Source organism: Ammospiza caudacuta, chromosome 4, assembly GCF_027887145.1.
Source record: "Ammospiza caudacuta isolate bAmmCau1 chromosome 4, bAmmCau1.pri, whole genome shotgun sequence".
In the NCBI taxonomy this organism is placed as follows: domain Eukaryota; kingdom Metazoa; phylum Chordata; class Aves; order Passeriformes; family Passerellidae; genus Ammospiza; species Ammospiza caudacuta.
In genome coordinates this window covers 72,707,833-72,730,345 of record NC_080596.1, presented here as the reverse complement: position 1 = coordinate 72,730,345, position 22,513 = coordinate 72,707,833, and the positions used below count along the sequence as shown (strand labels likewise).

Below are 22,513 nucleotides of genomic sequence, written 5' to 3'. Positions count from 1 at the left end.
AGAGAGGGACGTGAGGGGTGGTGGAACAAGGGCCAGCCTTGAGTGCCTCCCCTGCAGTTCCTGTCCCCGGTACCTTCCCTGGTGCTGCAGCATCGCTCTGCTCCAGGAATGTCTCGTACACCGCGGGGCTGAACTTGCGGGGCAGCGGTGGCAGCTTGCTGGCACTCTTCACACGTCCACCAAAGCCAGTGGGGGACAGAGACGAGCCTGTGCAGGCAGGAGAGGAGACATGGAGGCTCAGCCAGCCTGTGGGGACACAGGGCCCATCAGTGTCCCCAGGGCTGTCAGGGCCAGCACTTCTGCCCCAACACTATGGGAGTGTGGCACTGCTGGGCAGAGGGGACAGAGGTGCCATGGGATGTGAGCCCAGCCAGGAGCAGAGAGCTGGCTCCCACCAGGAGCAGCTCTTGGCACCGAGACCCAGTGGCACAAGGTCCAGGATCAATGGCTGCAGCCCCACAGGGAGTGTTCAGCAGGGGACGTGCCTGTGCTCCAACGCTGTGCCACCACAAGGGGGTGAGGGGACCTGTGCCGAGCGGGGTGTGGGAGGGCACAGCCCTGCTCGTGGGGCTGCAGGGACACTCAAGAAGGTGCTGGGGTGCTGTGGGGCTGCAGGGACACTCAGGAAGGTGCTGTGGGGCTGTAGGGACTTTCAGGAAGGTGTTGGGGTGCTGTGGGGACGCTCAGGAAGGCGGCCTGGCAGGCTGTACCTGCAGTGCTGGGCTGAGCCCCAGCAGCAGCTTGGCTTGGCGGGGGCTGTTTCCTATCAGCGCTCAGGCTGCTCTCGCTCAGGGTGCAGGAGAGTCTCCTTTTCTCGTCCTGGGGCACAGAAGGAAGGCTCAGCACCTCGGAGGGCCAGGCTGGATGGCAGCCCCCGACTCTCTTTTCCTGCCCTCCCTGCAGCAGGGGCTGCCACCAGCCCCTCCAGGGCTGCCATCCAGGCTGGGGGCTGGGCCAGGAGCTCTGGGTGCAGCAGGGCACCCAGGGGGGTGCAAGCAGAGCCCCAGGGTGTCCCCAGGGCTGTGCTGAGCATCACCTTGTGCTCTGGCAGCTCCGAGATGGACTGGCGAGCATCCTGCCGCCGGGACCCGAAGATGGCGCTGGCGCGGCTCTCCCGGCGCTCATTCCTGTGCTCCTCGCTCTCAGAGGGGCGGTGGGCAGCCTTTGGGGTCGGGGGTGCCTCCGGGCTGTGGGGTGACCGGGACAGGTGAGGGGCAGCAGGGGAAGGAGGAGCAGGGCTGGAGCATCGCTGGGAGCAGCTGCACTCGGGCATCAGCACCAGCCACAGCAGAGCTCAGCAGGGCAGGTTTGGGGGACAGGAATGGTTGGCTCAGGTGACAATTGTCCAGGTGAGCCCACGGGGTGTCTCTCCTCCATGCCGCCCATAGGGATGGGCCACCGTGGTGCCCTGGCAGGACAGACCCCTGAGATGCACTTGGCATAAAGGGAAGGTGGAAGAAAAGCACCAGGGCCAGAGTGAGGAAGGCTCAGCTGAGGGGGATGAGGGGGGATGACCAGCACACTCCTCAGAGCAGCACTTGCCTGGCTCCAGCGTGGCTCAGGCGGTCCCAGTCAGGCACCCAGGCTATGGAGCGGGGTCGGCCGCTCCGCCGCTCCTCAAAGAACATCTGAGGGACACAGCCAGGAGGGGTGAGAGGGCAGAGCCTCCCCAGCCTTCCCTGGGCTCAGCCAGGGCCATCAGTGCCCTCTCTGGCCAGCCCTGCTTCTGGGCAGGCAGGGACCCTGAGATCCCCCATGCCCGGTGGGAGATGTTGTGGTGTGTTTTTATACTTTGTAATAGTTTTGGGTTTGTATCACTGTATTTTTCCCAATTGGTTTACCCCAGATTGTACCCCCTCCCTTTACCTGTGTAATCCCTTTCCTTTGCTGAGATCATCCCCAAATCCCCACCCTGGCTTTCCTCCCTGAATTCCACCCCCTCTCCTCTCTGGATCCATCTCCTCTCCCCCTTGAATGCCAACTCCTTTCCCCTCTGGGATCCATCTCCTCTCTCTGGGATTCCAGTCCCTCTCCTCCCATGTAATCCCAATTAATACCAAGCCAGGTGTTTCTCTGATGGGATCACACCAGTGCTGAGCACTGTGGCACCTCCAAACCCTTCCTGCTGTGTCCTCCCCTCCCATCCCCACCCCAATCCTCAGCATCCCATCCCCTCCTTCTAGAAGTTTCAGTCCAGGACATTGAGTAATTAGCCAGAGGCCAGGAGTCAGTCCCCCAAGTGTATCTCCACACCCTGTCCTAAATGTCAATCCCCCAATATCCACCCCTTAGGGTCACTTATTGATTAATGAAGTATTATTTACTTTAGTTTTCCACCTCCCTTTTAATGTAATCTTGGCTCTCAATAGGAAGCACCTTGAGGTGTAGGGCCCAGTGCTCCTCACCCTGTTCCTGCCCCATCTGTGCCCTCAGCCAGCTGTTCCCTGCTGCCCCACATCTGCACTGGCTTGCCCAGGGCAGTGCCCATGCCCACGGTGGCACTCACCATCTCTCGCGCCCCGTACTGAGCCTCCACCTTGGCGCGCAGCTGCTCGAAGCACTGCTCCATGCGCTCGTGGAACGGCCGCAGGTCCTCCGGCACCTTCTGCCCGTGCATCCGGATGCCCTCAGCCAGCAGGGGGATCTGTGGGACAGCAGGGACTCGTGGAGCTCCCTGGCACCGCTGCCAGCTGGCCCTGCCAGGGGGATGCTGCACCTGGTACCTGCCAGGCGATCAGGTCCTTCAGCTTCTCGATTTTGCTTGCGTCCTCAGGGTGCTCCTGCATGTACAGCTCCTGGAAAAAAGCCTGAAAAACCCTCCCAAGTCTCACTGCCAGGCTGGCCCAGCTCACACAGGCTGGGGATGGCACCCCCTTTGCTCTGAGATCCATCTCCTCTCCTCCCTGGATCCCAGCCCTTCTCCTGTCTGGGGTCCCAGCCCCTTTCCTCTCTGGGATTCATCTCCTTTCCTCCCTGGATGCCACCCCCTCTCCTCTCTGGGATGCATCTCCTCTTCCTCTCTGAGATCCATCTCCTCTCCTTCCTGAATGCCACCTCCTTTGCTCTCTGGGATCCATCTCCTCTCCTCTCTAGATCCCATCCCCTCTCCTCCCTGGATCCCAATTAATACCAAACCAATTGTTTCTCTGATGGGATCACTCCAGTGCTGGGCACTGTGGCACCCCCAAACCATTCCTGCTGTGTCCTCCCCTCCCATCCCCATCCCAATCCTCACGCAAGGCTCCCCACAGTGCCAGTCCAGCCTCTGCACCCCTCACCTTTTCATAGTTGGTGAAGCCCCCCATGACTGCAGGGTCCACGATGCCGTTGAGCAGCATGGACAGAGGGTTGATGGGCAGGCTGGGGTCGTTCTGGTGCCTGTTGATCTCACTCATGATTTTCTCGTTGGTTTTCATCATGGTCTCAATGGCGTTTTCCAGGGGGGAGATGATGATCTGTGCACAGGGAGGGGTCAAGGCTGGCAGAGTGGGCTCTCCCCAGCCCAGAGGGACCTCTGGGGCTGCACATCTCCCCCCATGAATCCCCTCACACCCCTGGGGCTGCACATCTCACCCCATGAAGCCCCTCAGCCCCCTGGGACTGCACATCTCACCCCATGAATCCCCTCACACCCCTGGGGCTGCACATCTCCCCTCATGAAGCCCCTCAGCCCCCTGGGACTGCACATCTCACCCCAGAAATCCCCTCAGACCTCTGGGGCTGTACATCCCACCCCATGAAGCCCCTCACACCCCTGGGGCTGCACATCTCCCCTCATGAAGCCCCTCAGCCCCCTGGGACTGCACATCTCACCCCAGAAATCCCCTCAGACCTCTGGGGCTGCACATCTCCCCCCATGAAGCCTCTCAGACCCCTGGGGCTGCACATCTCCCTCCATGAATCCACTCAGACCCTTGGGACTGCACACCTCACCCCATGAAGCCCCTCACACCCCTGGGGCTGCACATCTCACCCAAGGAATCCCCTCAGACCCCAGGGGCTGCACATCCCACCCCATGAAGCCTCTCAGACCCCTGGGGCTGCACATCTCCCCCCACAAAGTTCCTCACACCCCTGGCACAGCCTGGGGCACAGTGAGAGCTCCTGGGGCTGTGCTGGCCATGCTGGTCCCAGCACAGAATCACCCCCATGGGCACGGGGCAGCAGTGAGGCTGCAGGAGACTTGGGTAACCTCTGGTGTCACTTTGGGGATGCAGCTGGGGATGCACCAGGACACTCTGTGACAGCCACCATGACACCCTGTGACAGCCACCAGGACACCCTGTGACAGCCCAGCCAGGGCACATCACATCTCCACTGCTGTGGCTCCTGAGACCCCCTGGATGCTGGCCAAACACCCACCCCTGACAGAGAAGCAAAGCCCACACACTGTCCCTGCTGCCCACAGAGCACGGCACAGGCAGGACACGCTCCCCATCCCCAGCCTGAACTCCTGGCAGGGCTGGAGCATCCCCCAGGCTCCTGGGAGAGCCCCCCAGCCCCCTCCTCACCGTTTCAGTGGAGGTGACAACGAACCAGCGCAGGATGCCCGGCAGGGGATAGGCTGTCCTGAAGGTGGTCCTCTCAATCCACATGTTCTGTGGCAAGAGCAGCAGTCACTGCCCACCCTCCTCCCATCACCCCTGGCTGCCCCATGGCCTGGGGGGCTCCCATCTCCATGGGCACAGCACCAGGGTCCCCCCCAGCTGAGGGTCCTGGCTGCTCCCCCTGCACTCACAGCAAATTCATTGTCGGGATCACTCGGGCCCCTCTTGAAAGGCCGGGAGTAGCTGAACCTCTGGATGTGGTTGGCTTTGTAGAAGCTGTGGGGAGGGAAGGGATGGAAATGAGAGAGGACCCCCAGTGTGTCCCACCACCCACAGGGCTCTGTGTGGGCACTCACTTGGTGATCTGCTCCGGGATGCTGCGGCCCCTGAGCCGCACCTTGGCCTCCTCTGCCGGCTGCACGGTGAAGCACTGGATGTCTGAGGGAGTGAAGGAGCGCAGGGACACCCTGCAGGGCAGGGCTGCTGGGCACAGGGCGCCAGAGCCTCAGGGGTGAGCCCCAGGGGGACACAGAGGCATTTATGGGATTCCCACATGGACAGGGATGCACAGAGACCAAGCCACGCTCCCAGCTGTCACTGATGTATTTTCTGAAAAATACCTTTGCTGGGATTTTTCTCCTGAGAAGCTGAGAAGCCTCAGAAAAGAAATGTAAACAATAACTATCTGATGGCTGTGGGATGTGGTCTAGAGATGCTTTACCAACAGGTGCATCTTTGTTCTCAAGTGAATTGTTTTTATTTAATGACCAATCATGGTCCAGCTGTGTCAAGACTCTGGTCAACCACAAGATTTTATTATTCATTCCTTTCTAGCTTTCTGATTTCTCCTTTCTCTTTTTTTAGTATAGATAATATAATATAATATAATATAATATAATATAATATAATATAATATAATATAATATAATATAATATAATATAATATAATATAATATGTTATATTTATAATATAGCATTATATTATATTATATTATATTATATTATATTATATTATATTATATTATATTATATTATATTATATTATATTATATTATTATATTATATTATTATATTAGCCTTCTGAAACATGGAGTCAAATTCTCATCTCTTCCCTTGCCCTGGGGACCCTCAAACACCCCCACACCCATCCCTGTCCCCGTGCACACAGAGGATACACTGCCCTGGGGAGTCAGTGATGTCCTGGCCAGGGGGTGATGTGCTCTTCAGCTTCTCAGCGTTGGGGAAGGGGCTCAACAGCTGCATCTCAAAGTCCTCACGCCGCTCGTACTCCTTGCCCCGGTAGATGAAGACCTTGTTCTGCAGGGCAGGAAGGTGACAGCTCATCCCTGTGCCACAGAGCAGGGCCAGCAAGCCCTAGAGCACTGGGATGCTGTGCTGGTAAGGCTCTCCTGCCAAGCAGGAGACACCCCCCTATCTAGGAAAAAATATCTCCCCAAATCCAGGAACTAGAAGAAAAACGAAAGAAGGCACATGGAGAATCAGGATTGTGCCAGCCAAGCAATGTCACTGAGGACAAATCCTCTGTGACAAATTTGGTGGCTTCTATGAGGGTGTGGCAGCATGGCTGGATGGGGGGAGAGTGACTGGAATTGTGCAAACCATCTGAGCCTGGGATGTCCCCTGGATGGGACAGATGCTGGGTGAGGAACAGGCTGGATGGTGACACTCAGAGAGTTGTGGTGCACAGGTGGACACCAGTGAGGAGTGGGGGCCCCTGGCTATGGAGGTGGCATCTCTGGAGGGTCCCTGGTGGGGGTCCTGGCTATGGAGGTGGCAGCTCTGGAGGGTCCCTGGCTGTGGAGGTGGCAGCTCTGGAGGGTCCCTGGCTGTGGAGGTGGCAGCTGGGGAGCTGCTCCTGCCTCTGCTTACCCTGAGGAAGGTGGGGAAGCCCTGCCCGTAGTACCCCACAGCAAAGTAATCCGGGCTGGGCCGCAGCACCTTCAGGATCTTCTCATAGAACTTTGCCTCTCGCTGCTGCAGAGGAGAGGGGCAGGATGAGGGCAGGAGGGGGCCCTGCAGACCCCCCATGCCCCCTGCCCAGCCAGGCACCCACCAGGATGTCACTCAGCATCTCGTAGTCGAACACGTGGCTCTCGTACTGCTCCGCCAGCTCCTTGCAGATGTGGATGGCTTCCTCCCACATCTGGAGAGAGAGAGAGGGGCCAGGACAGGGCCCCCCAGGGCAGGGTGAACTGGGGAAGGGGCACCAGGGGCTTCCAGCAGGGACCACCTGCACCCCTGGCCCCTGTGAGGAGGGGGAGAGGGCTCTCCTGTGGGGACTGGTGGGCAGCAGAAGATCTTGGCTTCCCACCAAGCCCCCAGCTGACCCCATCAAGCCTTTGTCCAGAGATATCCAAGCTTCTGACCTGGACTGAGATGGGACAGCATGGGACAGGGATGGGATGAGGGACAGTGGCTGTGGGGTGACCCATCCAGCCCAGATTCACTGGGGCAGCTCCAGCCCCTCTGCAGCACTGGGGAGTGAGGGGCTGTGCTGAGAATGGGATGTGGGAGCATGAAACATGGGGGAATTGGTGGCAAGGGGGCCAGGCTTGCCCTGAGCCAGCCCAGCTCCCTCCAGTTCTGGGGTTTCAGAGGCTGCAGGGTCTGTGGGGTCCACGCTCACCTTGCCCTGGTCGAAGTACTCGATGATCTGGTTGTACAGAGCCTCCTTCAGCTGGCGCTGAGTGTGCAGCTGGAGCCCGTGTGGGCCTGGCACAGGGGCTGCATTCGACTCCTCTGACCACTGCACAAGGGATTGGGGACTGTCACACCCTGGGCCACAGAGCTGTCCCCTCCTCACAGCCCCCCAGCCCCCCGTGCCCACCGTGAGCAGCCGGGCGTGCAGCAGCAGCGTGTAGGCTCCCTCCGTGTAGTTCTCGTAGCTGATGTGCAGGTCCTTCAGCTTGTACAGGTACCTGAGGGTGACACAGCCACGTGTGGGGGGTGACAGCACCATCACCTGCCCCTCAGGCCGCCCTGCCAAGCCCATCCCTCTGGGAATGGCCAGGAGCCCGCAGCCCAGGCGCTGCTGGGGATCCCAGGGCTGGGCTCACCTGATGTACATGGCCTGGCGGTCAATCTCCTTGTAGAAGTTCTGTGGAAAGGCAGATGAGGTTGTTTGAGTGGCCCTAGGGGTGGCACGTGCCACAGCCCCTCACAGTGCCACCCTCTGGGTCACAGTGTTGCCAGGACTGTCCTCACACAGGGATGGCCGTGGCCCACACAGCTGCACATCCCAAGAGATGCCAGTTCTGGCACCCCCTCTCTGCTGTGCCAAGGGCAGCCTGGGGACTTGGGGACAAGCCCTGCCAGCCCTGCGGACCTGGGGGAGCACAGGAACAAGCTCAGGTTGCCCCAGGGACCTGGGACACGGGATGAGCCCTGGCAGCCTGGGGAGCTGGAGCAGGACACAGGTGCTCACCAGCAGGTTGACGGTGCAGCTCATGCTGTAGGTCTTGTTCTCGTCATTCATGACAGCCCTGTAGTCCAGGAGCCGCTCCAGGAGCTCGCTCACCAGCCTCACAAAGTCCTCTCCAGGCTTGGCCAGCTCAGGGTGGCTCTGGCAGCAGCTCAGCAGGCTGGGGGAGAGAGGGAGGCACACGGGTCCCACTGCACAGCCAGCTCTGCAGTGCTCCCACCACTGCCCTGCCCAGCAGCAAAAGGCAGGGACAAAGCCTGGGCAGAGCAGGGGCATCATCTGGGGCAGGGGGGACTCCTGGGGCAGAGATAACACCTGGGGCAAGGGCATTACCTCAGGCAGGGGTAATTCCTGGGGCAGAGATAACATCTGGGGCAGGAGTAACTCCTGGTCTGAGATAACACCTGGGGCTTAGATAACACCTGGGGCAGAGGCATCACATCAGGCAGGGCTAATTCCTGGGGCAAAGATAACACCTGGGGCAGAGATAACACCTGGAGCTGGGGTAATTCCTGGTCTGAGATAACATCTGGGGCAGAGATAACACCTCAGGCAGGGGTAATTCCTGGGGCAGGGGGGACTCCTGGGGCAGAGATAACACCTGGGGCAGGAGTAACTCCTGGTCTGAGATAACACCTGGGGCTTGGATAACACCTGGGGCAGCGGCATCACATCAGGCAGGGGCAATTCCTGGGGTAAAGATAACACCTGGGACAGAGATAACACCTGGGGAAGTGGCATTACCTCAGGCAGGGGTAATTCTTGGGGCAGAGATAACACCTGGGGCAGGGGCATCACCTCAGGCAGAGGTGACTCTCAGGGCAGAGATAAGACCTGAAGCAGGAGTAACTCCTGGGGCAGAGATACCCTGGAGCTGGGGTAATTCCTGGTCTGAGATAACAGCTGGAGCAGAGGCATCACCTCAAGCAGGGGTGACTCCTGGTCTGAGATAACGTCTGGGGCAGAGATAAAACCTCAGGCAGGGGTAATTCCTGGGGCAGGGGGCATCACTTAAGGCATAGGGTAATTCCTGGGGCAGGAACAGGAGCATCACCTGCAGCAGGGGTAACACCTGGGGCAAAGATAACACCTGGGGCAGGGTGGCTGGGCCAGCAGAGATGTGCAGGGGGCACACGGTGGTGCTCAGGCACCCTCTGCCTCCCTCCTCACGGGTGCCTTTCCCCCTGGCACACTCCGGGCCAGGGCACAGCGTGAGGAGCAGTGGGATGGCAGCAGGAACGGTGACAGCAAAGCAGAGAAGGTGGCAGGGATATCACTGCACACTCACATGCTCTTGAAAAGCTGCATGTACTGCTCGTCCCCGCGGCCGCCCTCCACCTCGCTGTCCAGCCTGCGCAGGATCTCATCCTCAAACTGGAAAGCGGACGGAGATGGGCTGAGCTTGGAGCAGCCCCTCCCCAGGGACCATCCCAGAGAGAAGGTTCCAGACCACGCCACTCCCTGCCGTGGGTGGTTCCCAGCCCATCCCGGCCCTCACCCGGGTGAAGCTGCCGCTGAGGCGGTGCTCACACAGCATCATGTCGAAGAAGATGGGGATGGTGGATTTGCGCAGCTCCAGCTCCGGCACCAGCGTCATCTCCAGGATGGGACCCACCATGCCCGGGATGAACTCGATCTTGCGCTGCCCTGGGAGGACAGGGAGGGCTGGGATCCATGCCCAAAGCAGCAAAACCCTCTCGCCACACCCACTGTGGGCACGGAGAGCCAAAATCCATCCCTGCACAGCACGGCTCACCGAGGCTGTACCACATGTCCCGGATGGACGCTCCGATGGTGGCTCTCATGTCCCCGTACCTGCGGGGACAGAGGGACAGCATCGCTCTGCAGCTCTGGGTGTGCCCAGCCCAGCTGGCTCATCCCAAATTCCCTGTCCCCGGGGCAGGGACTCACTTGGCCAGGATACTGTTGCGTTTGCCCGGGGAGAAATTCTCCAGCTGCAGCGAGTCCTGCGTGAGGAAAGCCACGGCCAGGTGGAAATAATTGTTCCAAAGCTGCGGTGGAAGGAAGCAGAGGGATGAGTGCCAGGCTGGGGGGCACAGCGGGGTCTGCTCCTGACCCCAAGCAGGGCTGAGGCAGTGCCACCCACCCACCTGCAGCTCGAAGTCGCTGTCGCTCAGGAACATCTCGGTCAAGGTGGTGGCAAAGTGGTTGATGGCACGCAGGAACTCCCTGGGGACGGTGGGCACGGAGTGAGGGCAGCACCAGCGTGCCCAGCCTGGTGTGCCCACATCCATCACACAGAGGGTGAGGTCCTTTCTGCCCCCCAAACACTGTCCAGAGTCCACCTACCCTGCTATCACCGTGATATTGTCTGAAAAATCCTTTTTTCTCCAGGATTTTCTCCTGGGAGGCTGAGAAGCCTCAGAGAGTGTTGTGGTGTGCTGTAATGTCACATTTTGGACTTCCAGGTCACTTCCCCAGGTGTGCCTATAACCTCTCTCCCTTCCCCCTCGCCCCCTTGCTGAGTGAGTCCTGTCAATCAGGCTTAACATTCCAGCAAGGCGTCGTGTGGTTGGTCAAGTTCAAAGGATGCCCCTCAGGCCTGGGGGTCATTGGCCTGTCTGGGTATCATCTTCCCCTGAGACCCCACCCCTCTCACCTGGTTGGTGGCTCACCTGTACCTCCCCTCCCCCTGTCCCTGAGCTTAAAAGGTGAATCAGACCATGTGGCCGGATTCTGTTGGAGCAGTTGCTCATGTTCAGACCTCTGTAACCATGGAATAAACCTCTGGATATTAAACCCTCCAGCAGAATCCATCCTTTTTCTCTTCACCATCGCCTGAAGCTATTCCTCCTGAGGTAAACGGGGTTCCTAACAAGCCTGGACTTGTTCAGCTGCCCAGCTGCAATCTCCAGCAAGCCAAGGTATCTCTGGGGTGATACACCGCAGTTGCTGCCTTTGGCCCAGCAGCGAGGGTCAGACTGGCCCAGGCACAATCTAACTGGTAATATTGGGAGCCATATTCCAATAAGAGAGGAATGAAAACAATAATTATCTGATTGCTGCTCCCGTGTTTGCCACTTTGGAATGTGGCTTGGACAATGTTTACACCAACAGGTGAATGTTTGATTGGTTCCGTGTGAATTGTTTTTACTTAATGGCCAATCACAGCCAGCTGTGTCGGGTTGATGCAGAGAGTAAGTCACAGGTTTTTATTCTTCATTCTTGTTAAGCCTTCTGATGTATCCTTTCTCTTTCTTTAACATAGTTTTAGTATAGATATAATATAATATAATATAATATAATATAATATAATATAATATAATATAATATAATATAATATAATATAATATAATATAATATAATATAATATAATATAATATAATATATAACTGTTATAAATAGTTATATAGTATTATATTATATTATATTATATTATATTATATTATATTATATTATATTATATTATATTATATTATATTACATTTTTAGAACATGGACCCAAATTCTCATCTCTCACCTCATTCTGGGGCCCTTACAAACACCACACCCCACAGCACCCCAGGTGCTCACAGCCACCCCAGCCTCCCCCTGTGCTCCCCCCCAGCCTCTCACCGGTTCTGCACCATGTTCATCACCACCCAGTCACCAGGATACACCGTCTTCCCGATCAGGTCCTTGAAGAGGATAAAAGTCTCCATGAGGAAGTCCTGCAAGGGAGGGAGAGATGTCAGAGTCGTGCTGGGCTGCAGTGCCCTCCGGAGGAGGCTGTGAGGGAGGCGCTGGTGCCGGAGGGCTCCGTGTTGCACTCACCATCAGCTCGGGCCGGGAGGGGAACGCCTGGATGTAGGTGCTGTAGTGGTCCTTGTCCATCTGGCTCAGGATGGTGGCCATGCAGGCCACGTAGTGGCTCTGGGGGACAGGAGCTGCTCAGGCCCTGCTGGGTCCTGCAGCTCCAGTCGGTTCATAACCCAGAGCCCCAATTCACCCCCTCCCTCCCTGGTCCCCTCTCCCCCAGCTCCCTTCTCCTGGCCCCTTCATGTGCATCCCACTGCAAGGATGGGATGGCTCCTGCACCCACCACGATGCCAGGGGGATGCAGGAGTCATTACAGAGTGGTGCTGAAGCACCTCTGTCATTTCTGAGATCATTTAAGGCCATCTGTGGGTGTCAGGGCATTTCGAAAATGGCAAGCAGGTTCCTTCTGGAGTGCCTCCAGTGCAGGGTCCCCAAACCGAGTCCCTGGCTCCACTCCAGGGGGCTCCCAGGTTTGTAGCAGGACAAGTGGAATGTGCATGAGCGGGATGCTGCCCAAAAGCTGTCCCAGAGACACAAGGCTGGAAACTGCGGGAAAGGGCAGCAGTTCCTGGGCTAAGAGCATGGTCTGGCATGCTCAAGGGGAGTGATGCCCTGCCCTGCCCCGGTGCCACTGATGGAGCTTTGTGGGTGGCTTCGGGTGCCAGCCCATGCCCAGAGACTGCCGTGCCTGAGCCCTGCGAGGCAACACCGGGCTCTGGGCACCGCTGCTGCCCTTCCATCCCTCCTTCCATCCCTGCAGGTTGGGCACTGCCGGAGCTCCCGCCCGGATCCCAGCGGAGCATTCCCGCCCTGCCATTCCCCCATTGCGGCCCCAGGCCAAGCACACGCGGACCCAAGCGGGCTGTTCGGGGTGGGATGTGACCGCTGCGGGTGACCGAGGGCTCCAGCCCGACACCGCCAGCCCGGGGGCAGCCCCGGGAGCATCCCGGGATGGGGCACAGCCCACCGAGAGCTGCAGCGGGTGAGCAGCGAGCGCCCACGGCCAGCCCTGGCTGCGAGGGGTTTTCTGTCTCTAGGAGGGAATTCCAGGGAATTCACTCGTGCAAAGCAAACGGATCAAACCCCAAAATCTCCCGCTGCTCCGGGAATCCCTGTGGTGCCCCAGCACCGGCATACCGGGGGCCCGCGGGACCGGGACGCACCGGCACCGCCCCGCCCGGGCAGCGCCCTCCCGGTACCGGGACCGCGGCTCCTCCCGGGCTCCGGGGCTCGGCTCCCGGGCGCGCACCCCGTGCCGGGGCTCCGCCCCCCGCCCCGCTCCGCCCCCGCCGGCTCCGCCCCGGTACCGGCGAGCGCGCGCCGCCCCGCCCCGCCCCGCCGAGCCCCGCGCCCGCCGCTGCCGGACCCGCGCTGCCGCCGCCGCCGCCTCGGAGCACCAGGTACGGGGCGGGATGGGGAGGACGCTCGGCTCGGGAGCGGGGCGGCGGCCGCACCGGGGGCTGCGGGCATCGGCCCTGCGGCGCCCGCCGGTACCGGGACCCCGGGCGGCCCCGCGGCCGGGGCATGCGAACCCCGGGGCCAGCAGCGGCGACGCGGTGCGGGGAGCCCCGGAACCGGGACTGCGCGGCGGCGCGGTGATCCCGGGAGCGCGGGTGCGGCGCGGGGACCCTCGGCCCGCGGGATGCGCGGGGGCCGAGCTGGGCTGGCCAGGGGGATCCTCGGTGTCCCCGGGGGTCGCGGCACCTCCCTGTCCTCCCTTCTTTGCTCCCGGCGAGCAGGAGCTGCCCGGGGAACTGCGGGAGGCACCGCGCACCGAGCATCCTCCGGCGGGCGCCGTGCACCGAGCACCCCGCACCGAGCCCCCTACGCTGGGCACCCCGCACCGAGGTGACCACCGGCGGCCGTGGCGGGGGTCTCTGGGGGGCACAGCCGTGCCGGAACGGTGGCACGGTGCGCAGCCTATGGAGGAGCATCAGTGGTGGGAGCGGCTGTGCTAGAGGGGCCGAAGACCCCCACGTTGCTCCGCGGTGCCGCAGCCTCGCCCTGTCCGCCCCGGGCCGTGGTGCCCCCGCTGCTGCTGGAGCCGCTCTGGGCTCATCCCCGCTCCCCCTCGTTAGGAAGGCGTCCGTCAGCCGGGGCTGTGCCGGGTGACACACACGCACACGCACATCCAGGGATGTCACTTTCGGTACCGCGCGCCGCCGTGACGCCGGCCGGGGCTGGAGGGATTCAGCCCACGTTGCTCCCGAGGCCTGGTGTCCGCCGGAGCGAGTCCCGGGAAATGGGGGTGCTCCGGTCCCTCCCGGGATGTTCCGGTCCCGATCCCGCCCGCCGGAGCTGCGGCTGCCGAGGGCGCTGCGGGAGCGGGGCCGAGGTCCCCGCGGAGCCGCTTCGGTGCCGGGAACACGAGGTGGACACGAATGAGTAACCAGCGGGCCCGGCTGTGCCAGCACGGGGACATACGGGGACATCGGTGGCAGCTGCTCGCTCCGAGGGGCACGGCGTGCCCAGGGCCAGCAGCGATCTCCGGGCTCGGGAATGAACCCTTTGGCACAGCCGCGGCGACAGGAGGACCCTCGGGTGGGGATGGCACCTCCGGCCCTTCCCCGTGTCCCCTGCCCGCTGGGAGCGTCCGTCCTTCCGGAGCGGGGTGGGTTTGGTCGCAGAAGCTCCTTTGGGCTGAGGTTGTCTTCTTTACAAATGATAATTACTGTAATTGCTTAATAGCATGGTGGCATCCAGAGGCCACAGATAATGAGCGGGTCTATTCCTGTCCCTGCTAACGACACTGCTCCGGTCCTACCCAGCCTCGCCTCTTTGCTGAGGTGCTCCGTGTGCTCCGGGCTGTTTGATGGTGGGGAAACTGAGGCACGAGGAAGAGGAAAACACTCGCTAATTCCCAAATTCCCGCGGTAGCCAGCGTTGTCTAAAGCGGACGGAGATAAAGGGGGGCAGGCTGCTCTCGATGGCATTGAGAATGCACTTAAAGGCAGGAATTTGTATTCTGGAAGGACATTCCCGGTGCCGGGAGCTGCAGCTGCAGAGGCCGTGCTGCTGGCTGCTGCCACCGTGGGTAGGGGCTGTCCCAGGGGGTCCCTGCTGCACCCAGGACCGAGCCCCCCGAGCCTGGACCGGGCTGTGCAGGGGCAGCTGGGGCAGTGCAGGAACTGATGGGCGGTGAAGCCTTTCCAGCTATTTCCAGAAGTGAGTTTTGGGGACAGTTGGTGGCTTTCTGATGCCATTTCTGGCCTGTGAGGGAGCCCACGGAGCCTTTGTCACCCAGGGTCCCCTAGCCAGGGATTGCTTTGCACGAGATGGGTGCCCAACCCCTTCCCCAGAGCTGAGACATCCTCCCTGCAGAGCACAGGGTCTGCAGATGAGCTGGGTCTCCTGTGGCCAAGGCTCTCTGGGCCGTGTCCCACTTCCCTCGTGCTGTCCCTGCTGCAGGATCAGCCCGTGCTGGAGATGCCAGCGGAGCCCTGGGGTTTGGTGCTGGCCACCAGCCGAGCTCTCTGGGCTGGATCTCCATCACAAGGACCTGTGTAGCCACACAGGGCATCCCCAGGGTGAGGAGGAGGAGGATGGTGCTGCCCAAACCCCATTCAGTGGGAAGGAAGCAGCCGAGCAGGGTGTTCTTCCTGCCGGGGTGGTCTCTCCTGCAGCCCCGGGGGTGGCACTGAACCACAGCAGCTCCAGGGATGCTCCTCCTTGCCTGGATGAGCCCAGGGAAGCCTCGGGACACAGAACAAACTCCTCCTGAGCTGCTCCCCCAGGCAGGTCACTCTCCCTCTTCATGTCTCATCAAAGCAGCGCTACCAAAGCTGCTCCGCCTGGCAGAGAGGTGGGGACGCCAGCAGGTAGCACAGCGAACAGAGCCGCCACCGCCGTGACAGCCCTATTAGCATCCACGGGAGACACAGGGATAATTTGGCTTCTGCAGCTTCTGAAGGCTCGTGCAGAGCCTTTGTACTCCCGAATCCCTGACCGTGCGCGGCTCCATCTGCAGCAGCAGCACGTCCACATCAGAGGGCAGCGGTGGCAGCGGGGCTGGTGACCTCAGCGTGCCGGGAGGGTGTCACTGCTCCTTCCCCAGCCCACGGGATCCCTTCCATGCCACCAGGGGCATGAGCCATGGCACGTGTGGCCAGGCCAGCCGGGAGCCCCAAGAGGAGCCTGTAGGGTGGCTGTGGGTGCTGGTGCCATGGGGAGGTGGGTGCTGGGGGCTCCCTGGTCAGGCTGGGTGTCACCAGAGCCTCCTCCTGGACCCCGTGGCTGGGAGAGTGACTGATGTTCCCTCGGAGCACTCCAGCCAGTGACCTACATAGGGGTGAGTGCGGATCCCTCGTTCCTCTGAGCTGTGTGCCCATACTGCTCCCAGCACCCCTGGGTGATGCTCAGTGTGGGGATGAGGGGCACAGCCACCCCTGGCACGGCCCTGGTGGCAGGGACAGCTCCTGTGCTCTCGGCCAGGCCAGCCCAGGGCTCCTGAGGGAGGCACAGCAGCGCTCAAGCAGAGCCTGGAGCACTGCTGAGAGCAACGTGGTCAGCACTGCAAGGTCCTTCAGGGACATGGGGAGCTGGCCTTGGGGACAGGAGCCGAGCTGGACTCAGGGAGTGCTGGGAATGTGGCTGGAGAGGGGGTTTCTCCTTGCTGGGGGCTGGGAGGGCTGAGCACAGGAGGGAGAGGAGCGGCTTGGGCGGAAGCGCTCGGTTGGCACGAGCACAGTGGGATGGAAGCGGGTGTGATTGAGAGCCTGCAGGAAATGAGGAGGGCTGCGAGGCTCCCAGCAGCCGGGTTCTGGAAGAGCCTCCAAGAAGAGAAGCGTGAGGGCAGGGCATGAGCTGGCTTCATGGTGGAGCTTCCTCAGCGAGGAAGCAGAGTTGGGGTGTGCAAGCTGCCCCAGGAGCTGCTCCAAGTCCTCCATCCTCGAGTCCCACACATGCTCTGATCCGAGAACAAACGCCTCGAGTCCTCCCAGAGCCAAGGCAGGATTAGGCTCGGCTGTGATGTGTCATGAGCCTGGTTCCTGCCCCTCCAGAGCTCATCCTCCAGTGCTGCCCCAGCCCACAGCCAGCAGCGCTTCTCTCTCCTCTGCAGATCAGGAAAATCAGATGTGTTGCCCCACAAAGGCACTACCCTGCGAGCAGAGCTGGGTCATTCACTGCTCTCCTCTGTGGTTCCAGGAGAACCTGACTTCCTCCCTCATAAATCTCATCTCCTGGCGTCCCGTGTCCTGAGGAGAAGATTTATGTGTCTGCCTCGTTTTTCCCTCTTCCACGGCTTTACCAGCAAGGGTGAAGGACAGGATAGGTGCAGAAAGGGCTGAAGCTGGCAGGTAACAGTGAGAAGCAGGGCTCTGACCTCTGAGGGCAGTCCTGCACCATCACAGATGTGTCCCATGATGTGTCCTCTGCAAACCCAGCAGGTTTAGTGCCTCTGATTCACAAAATCCACCACCCGTAGTGGCCAGAGAAACCCAGTGCTGGGGCTCTCTGAGGGGTGTCCATGAGATTCCTGGTGTGTCCTCAGCTCCTGGGGTCACTCAGCAGAGGAGAGATCATTCCCAGCTGTGTGAGCATCCAGCAGAAGTCATGGCATGTCACAGTGCCATCACCTGCTTTCACCTGTACATCCCCCATGCGACCTGCTGTCTCACTTTATCCATGTGCCTGGAATTCCCATAAGAACCAGAGAAGAAAACCACTCAGACCTTAAAAAATTACTGAGATGGAGGGTCCACCGTTGTGCAGAACCTTTCCAAGCTGTTCCTGTGCCAGCTGGCCTCACTTTTTAAGGAAGTTGCTTCTCTGACATGCCAACACGCATTTCCAGCTGCCATGAACGGAGCTTGGAGCTGCCACTCAGAGCCCCATCCTGCACATTCTGTGCTCCACGCCCCCCGCCTGCCTCTGAACTGGTCTTTTTCCTTCCTTGCTCTTCATTTTCTCCCTTTCCTCAGTTTCCCTCCGTGCTCAGGGCTGTGGGATGGTTACAAGCAGAGACGTTGCTGCTTTGGCTGCTTTTAACCCACTTCAAGCGTGCCACTTTGCTTTTGGGATCATCCTGCTTTCTTCATCGAAATGTCAAATGCCTCACAGAAATCCGAGTGTGCTCTGCCGAGGCTTTTACCTCCCCTGACCAAACTTGGAACCTCATCAAGCCCGGCAGCAGCGAATGGGTTTGATGAGCCGTGCTCTGCCCAGCCCCGTGCTGACTGGCGTGGTGCCTCATGCTGCCCTCCTTCAGAAGGGATTAATCAGGCACCAAATCCATCCCCTGGGTGGTTCCAGCCCACCTGCACCCCCAGATCACCGTGCAGGGCTCTGGGGCTCCCTGTTCCACCCACGGGGCTCTCCTGGCAGTGATCACTCCAAGGAGAACCCTGGCAGAGTGGAGCACCAGGGCTCCAGCTTTGGCTTCAGGTTTCTCCTGGAGGGAGGAGTGACCACAGCCCTGGGCTCCTGTTGGAGTAGACCCTGAAGGGGCTGTGGTGGGCTCAGCACCTTGGAGCAGCCCCAGGATTGAGGTGCTGAGCACCATTGCCCAGTAAATGAGCTTGAAGAGTGGCTGGGAAGTGCTGGGTGCCAGGTGCATCTGAGATGTCCTTTGGAGTGAGTTCCTCGGGTTCAGGGTCAGCCCAGGAGAGCCCATCAGACCCTAGATTGGACCGTCCCGATACCCCCACTCATTATCCACGCTCGGAGATGCCGGTGTGCTGCAAGCAGCGCCCGAGCACTAAACCCAAGCACAGCACGGAGCAGAGAGAAAACGCAGGGATGCGTGGGAGGGTCCTGGCGCGGCTCTTTGACATCCTCGCAAGTGTTCCCAAACGGAGTTGCTCCATGTATAATTTATAGGCTTCCCTTTGTCCTTGTGGCTCGTCTCTGATCTCGGGAAGGCCGAGGGTGCTCCGGCGAGGCCCCGCTGAGTGACAGCGCCGCGTTTGCTGCGTCGGCAGGGGAGCGGCTCCGTCCCACGCTGCGGCAGCCGCGCCTCGCCCCGGGCCCGGCGCAGCATCACGGGGCCGGTTCTGCTTTCAAACCGTGCCAGCCGCGCTGCTGCCCCGTGCCCGGCGCTCGGAGCCGTTCCAGCACCCATCGAGGATGCTCCGGAGCGGGCTGGCACACTCGGGCTCCTCTGGCTCCAGATGTGCCCAGCAAGGCCCTGTGCCCTCCCTCGTTGCCCTCTTGCTGCCGAGCACTCCAAGCACGTGGGTGACCCCACGTCCGTGACGAGGCTTTAAGAGTGGCTCATATATCGCGGATATCGCGACAGGCGGTGGCCAGGCCAGCGTGGGTCAGCAGGGATGAAGCGAGGACGGGCGGCTCTGGCTCCAGCCCCAGCCAGCTCAGCTCGCTGCTCCGCCTGTTGCTGCCCATACTAACGAGCAGCCCCGTCCCGTCTGTCTCGTCCTGCCTCGCAGACATCTCCGGGTGTCTGGGCACGGCTCCAAGCTCGGGAGCGGCGCGTGGAGCAGCATCCCGACGAACCGGGAGCGGGGCGTGCGGGGCCGGGCTGGGCGGGGGAGGGCTCTGAGAGCCCCCCGGCTCCGCTGGGGCAGCGCTGCGAGTTTGGCTGTGCCGGCGCTGGGGACTCCGGGCTGCTCTGCTGAGTCAGCGCTTCGTGCCAGCCGGAGCGAGGCAAGGCAGGGAGGGGAGCGGGGGTGTCTGAGCCGCGTGTCCGTCCGCACTGACGGTCCCGCCTCGGCGTGCGGGGACGCTGCGGGGGCACCGGGCTGTGCTCTGGGGATGGGGGACACGGGACACGGTGGGGTGCGACAAAGCTGAACCGCTGCTCGCTGCGGATGGAATCTCTGGGTTTGGCCGTGGCCCAGAAGGAGCTGACGGCCTCCCCTGCACCCGGTGTGCCCCGTGCTGCCGGTGCCCGGGCACGGTGATGGGCTGGCAGGGGTGGGTGCTGCGGGTACGCCTGGGACAGGGCAGCGGAGGGGTTCCCCTTGCAACTGCGGGGAGTGGGAGTCCTGCAGGGCCGTGCGGGGACAACGGCAGGGACGGGGACAATGGCAGGGATGCAATCCCTGGGTACAATCCCCCCTGTGACCCCGGGTCCTGCCCCTGTGCCGCCTGTGAAGTTCTGCCGGTGTCAGTGACACCCCCGGCCTCACTGAAGGTTCTCCCTCCTGCTGGTTCCCATGTGTCTCAAGTGTCCCCAAGCCACTGTGTCACCACTGCCCACAGAGCTGGCCCCCCATGCCCGCAGCACCTCTGGTGCCCAATCCGGCCACAGCCACATGTGGCATGTCCCCTGTGTCACCCTGGCCGTGCCCCTGGCAGGATGGACCTCATGCCCAGTCCGGCCACAACCACACGCGACACATCCCCTGTGTCACCCTGGCCGTGCCTCATGCCCGTCCCGCCATGTGCCATGCTGGATGGGTTCCCCACGCCTTGCCCATCCCCGCAGAGCTGGAGCCCGTGCCCGGCGGATGCCCCGTGTCCGTCCGTCTGTCCGTCTGTCCGTCCCTCACGGACAGCCGCCCCTTGCCCTGGCCCCGGCCCTGCCCTCCCGCTGCCCGCGCCCCGCACACACGAGGCACCAGCCCCGGCGAGGCAGAGCTATTTTTAACAGCCGCTTCTGCTTGATTTGAGCTGTGAACTCGGAACGTGTTTATGCTAAAGGGCTTTCTTTTCCCTTCTCCCTTTGTGCTGAGGAGGCAGCGCCGCAGATCAAAGCCTGTCTCTTCGCGTTTGCTGATGCTGGGCTGGGAGCGAGCCGAGCCGGGAGAGGCCGGCACTTCCACGGGGACACTCGTGTCCTGGGGGGCCGCGGTGGCGTGGCCGGCTCTGACGCACCTCTCTTTGTCCCCGCAGGTCCGGGAGCCATGGGCGGGCACGGCGGGCACCGGGCGGCCCCGAGCGGGCGGCGCTGAGCCCGGGCGGCCCCGAGCCCGAGCGGCGGGACCATGAGCGGCTGCGGGCGCCGGCGGGGAGCGGCGGAACCGGGCTCGGCCGTCGGGGCGGCGCTCCGGGGGCTGTAGGGCCGGGCGGCGGGCAGCAATGCCCTGCGGCCCCGAGCCCACCTCCCGCCCGGCATCCGCGGGATGAGGCTGCCCGCCGGCCCAGCAGCTCCGGGGAACGGCGGCAGCCCAGGGCTCCGGCCCCGCGGCGCTGAGCCATGGTCAGCCGTGAGCCCGTGCCCGGCCCGGCCCCCGCCGGCGAGGGCAGCCAGGAGAAAGCCATGACGGTGCGCTCGGTGCTGCTCAACCGCGACTCGCCCGACATCGAGAGCCGCCTCAAGCGCCGGCGCAACCGCACGCAGCAGGTCCGCTTCAAGGACCTGGTGGAGGCCGGCGCGGGGCGGGCGGACAGCCCCGGGCCCCCGGCCGGCCCCGGCCACAACACCCCACGTGCCTCGCCGCCCCCCAGGGACCCCCCTGAGCCGGCGGCTCTCCGTGCCTCGCGGCGCAGCTGGCCCCAGGCGCAGCCCGGCTCGCTGACGCTGCCCATGCCCAGGAAGGCGTGCATGAGCACCGCCATCCAGACCTCCCCCAGCCTCCAGAAGCCCTTCCCGGCCCCCCAGCCCCGCAGTAAAAGCGTCTGCGATGTGGCGGAGGACGCGCTGCCGCCCGCCGCGGCGAGCGCCCGGTGCCCGGCAGCGGCCGTGCCCACCGTGCCCGGCTGGGCCGCGCCCCCGCGGGCCCCCGGCGGCCTCCCCGGCCACGGTCGCAGCGCTGCCCTCGCCCAGCACGCCAAGGCGCGCCGCACCCCGCCGCCGCCGCCACCCAGGGACCCCCCACCCCCTTACCAGGGCGCTGCCCGCTGCGCCCCGCCGGTGCCAAGCTGCGCCCCCGAGCCCTGCCCGCCGCCCCCAGCCTGTGCCCAGCTCCGCGGGAGCCCCCGGGGCAACCAAGGCGTCACCCCCCGGCCGGCCTCCGTGCCCTGCGGCCAGCCCCGGCCGCCCGCCGAGCACCGGGGGCTCGGCCGCAGCGACTCGGAGCGGAGCCTGCCCTGCGGGCGCGCCCCGTGCCCGCCCTCGCCGCAGCGGCGGCAGCCCGTCCCCGCCACGGACACCCACGGCCCCCTCCGGCAGCCACCTCAGGGCACCCCCCCGCGGGACCCCCCGGCCCCCCAGCACCAGCTCTGCGCCGCCATCTGGGGGGGACCCTGCTGCGCCTCGCCAGCCCCCGTCCCACCGGTACCGGCACCGGTACCACCGGGCTGGCACGGCTCGGACACGACACCAGCCACCCCCGGCAGCTGCAGCCGGCTCCGCGCCGCCCAAGCCGGGCACGGCTGGGCAGGACCCGAGGGGACCGGGGAGCCGCCCACGGCCACGCAGGGCCCCGGCGTGGGGACACGAGCGGAGCCCCCCCGGCACGGGCAGCCCCGCCCTGCCGCCGAGCAGCCCGACACGCTGCACCACGTCCAGGACCTTCTGCAGCTGGTGGTGGTGGCCAAGGGGCCGGTGGGACCACCAGCGAGGGCTGAGGACGCCCGGACATCTCAGGGAGAGGGCCCCCGGGGGCCCGGGGAGCAGGGGGACCTGCATTCCCAGCTGCAGTCCCTGGAAGGGGTGCTGGAGACCAGCCAGCAAACCATCCGGGTGCTGCTGGACGTCATCCAGGACCTGGAGAAGAAGGAGGCGCAGAGGGATGGGTGAGTAGGAGGGGACAGAGTGTGGGGGGCTGTGGGGACAATGCCCTGGGGGCTGGGGATGGAGGATGGGGGACCCTGACAGAGATTTGGATGCTGCTGCCTCCTGAAGGACTGAGAAACTCAGAGCTGCTGTCCATGTGGCTCCAGGTTTTGGTGAGAGGTCTCACGTGCCCAGGGATGGGGGATG

At 62.5% G+C, this 22,513-nt stretch overlaps 1 protein-coding gene across 1 annotated transcript in view; it reads right to left on the bottom strand.

Moving 5' to 3' along the window:
- Positions 1–22,513, bottom strand: part of LOC131557284 (dedicator of cytokinesis protein 2-like) — a 53,483-nt gene that overhangs the window by 468 nt on the left and 30,502 nt on the right. Inside the window, 24 exon segments of the mRNA XM_058804356.1 lie at positions 74–207; positions 711–819; positions 1,037–1,187; positions 1,543–1,628; positions 2,507–2,644; positions 2,724–2,807; positions 3,279–3,455; positions 4,512–4,598; positions 4,739–4,823; positions 4,904–4,985; positions 5,723–5,864; positions 6,438–6,542; positions 6,622–6,711; positions 7,195–7,314; positions 7,396–7,486; positions 7,625–7,665; positions 7,993–8,149; positions 9,278–9,363; positions 9,488–9,636; positions 9,746–9,804; positions 9,901–10,001; positions 10,101–10,179; positions 11,566–11,660; positions 11,764–11,862. Coding sequence (XP_058660339.1) covers positions 74–207; positions 711–819; positions 1,037–1,187; positions 1,543–1,628; positions 2,507–2,644; positions 2,724–2,807; positions 3,279–3,455; positions 4,512–4,598; positions 4,739–4,823; positions 4,904–4,985; positions 5,723–5,864; positions 6,438–6,542; positions 6,622–6,711; positions 7,195–7,314; positions 7,396–7,486; positions 7,625–7,665; positions 7,993–8,149; positions 9,278–9,363; positions 9,488–9,636; positions 9,746–9,804; positions 9,901–10,001; positions 10,101–10,179; positions 11,566–11,660; positions 11,764–11,862 — 2,547 coding nt within the window.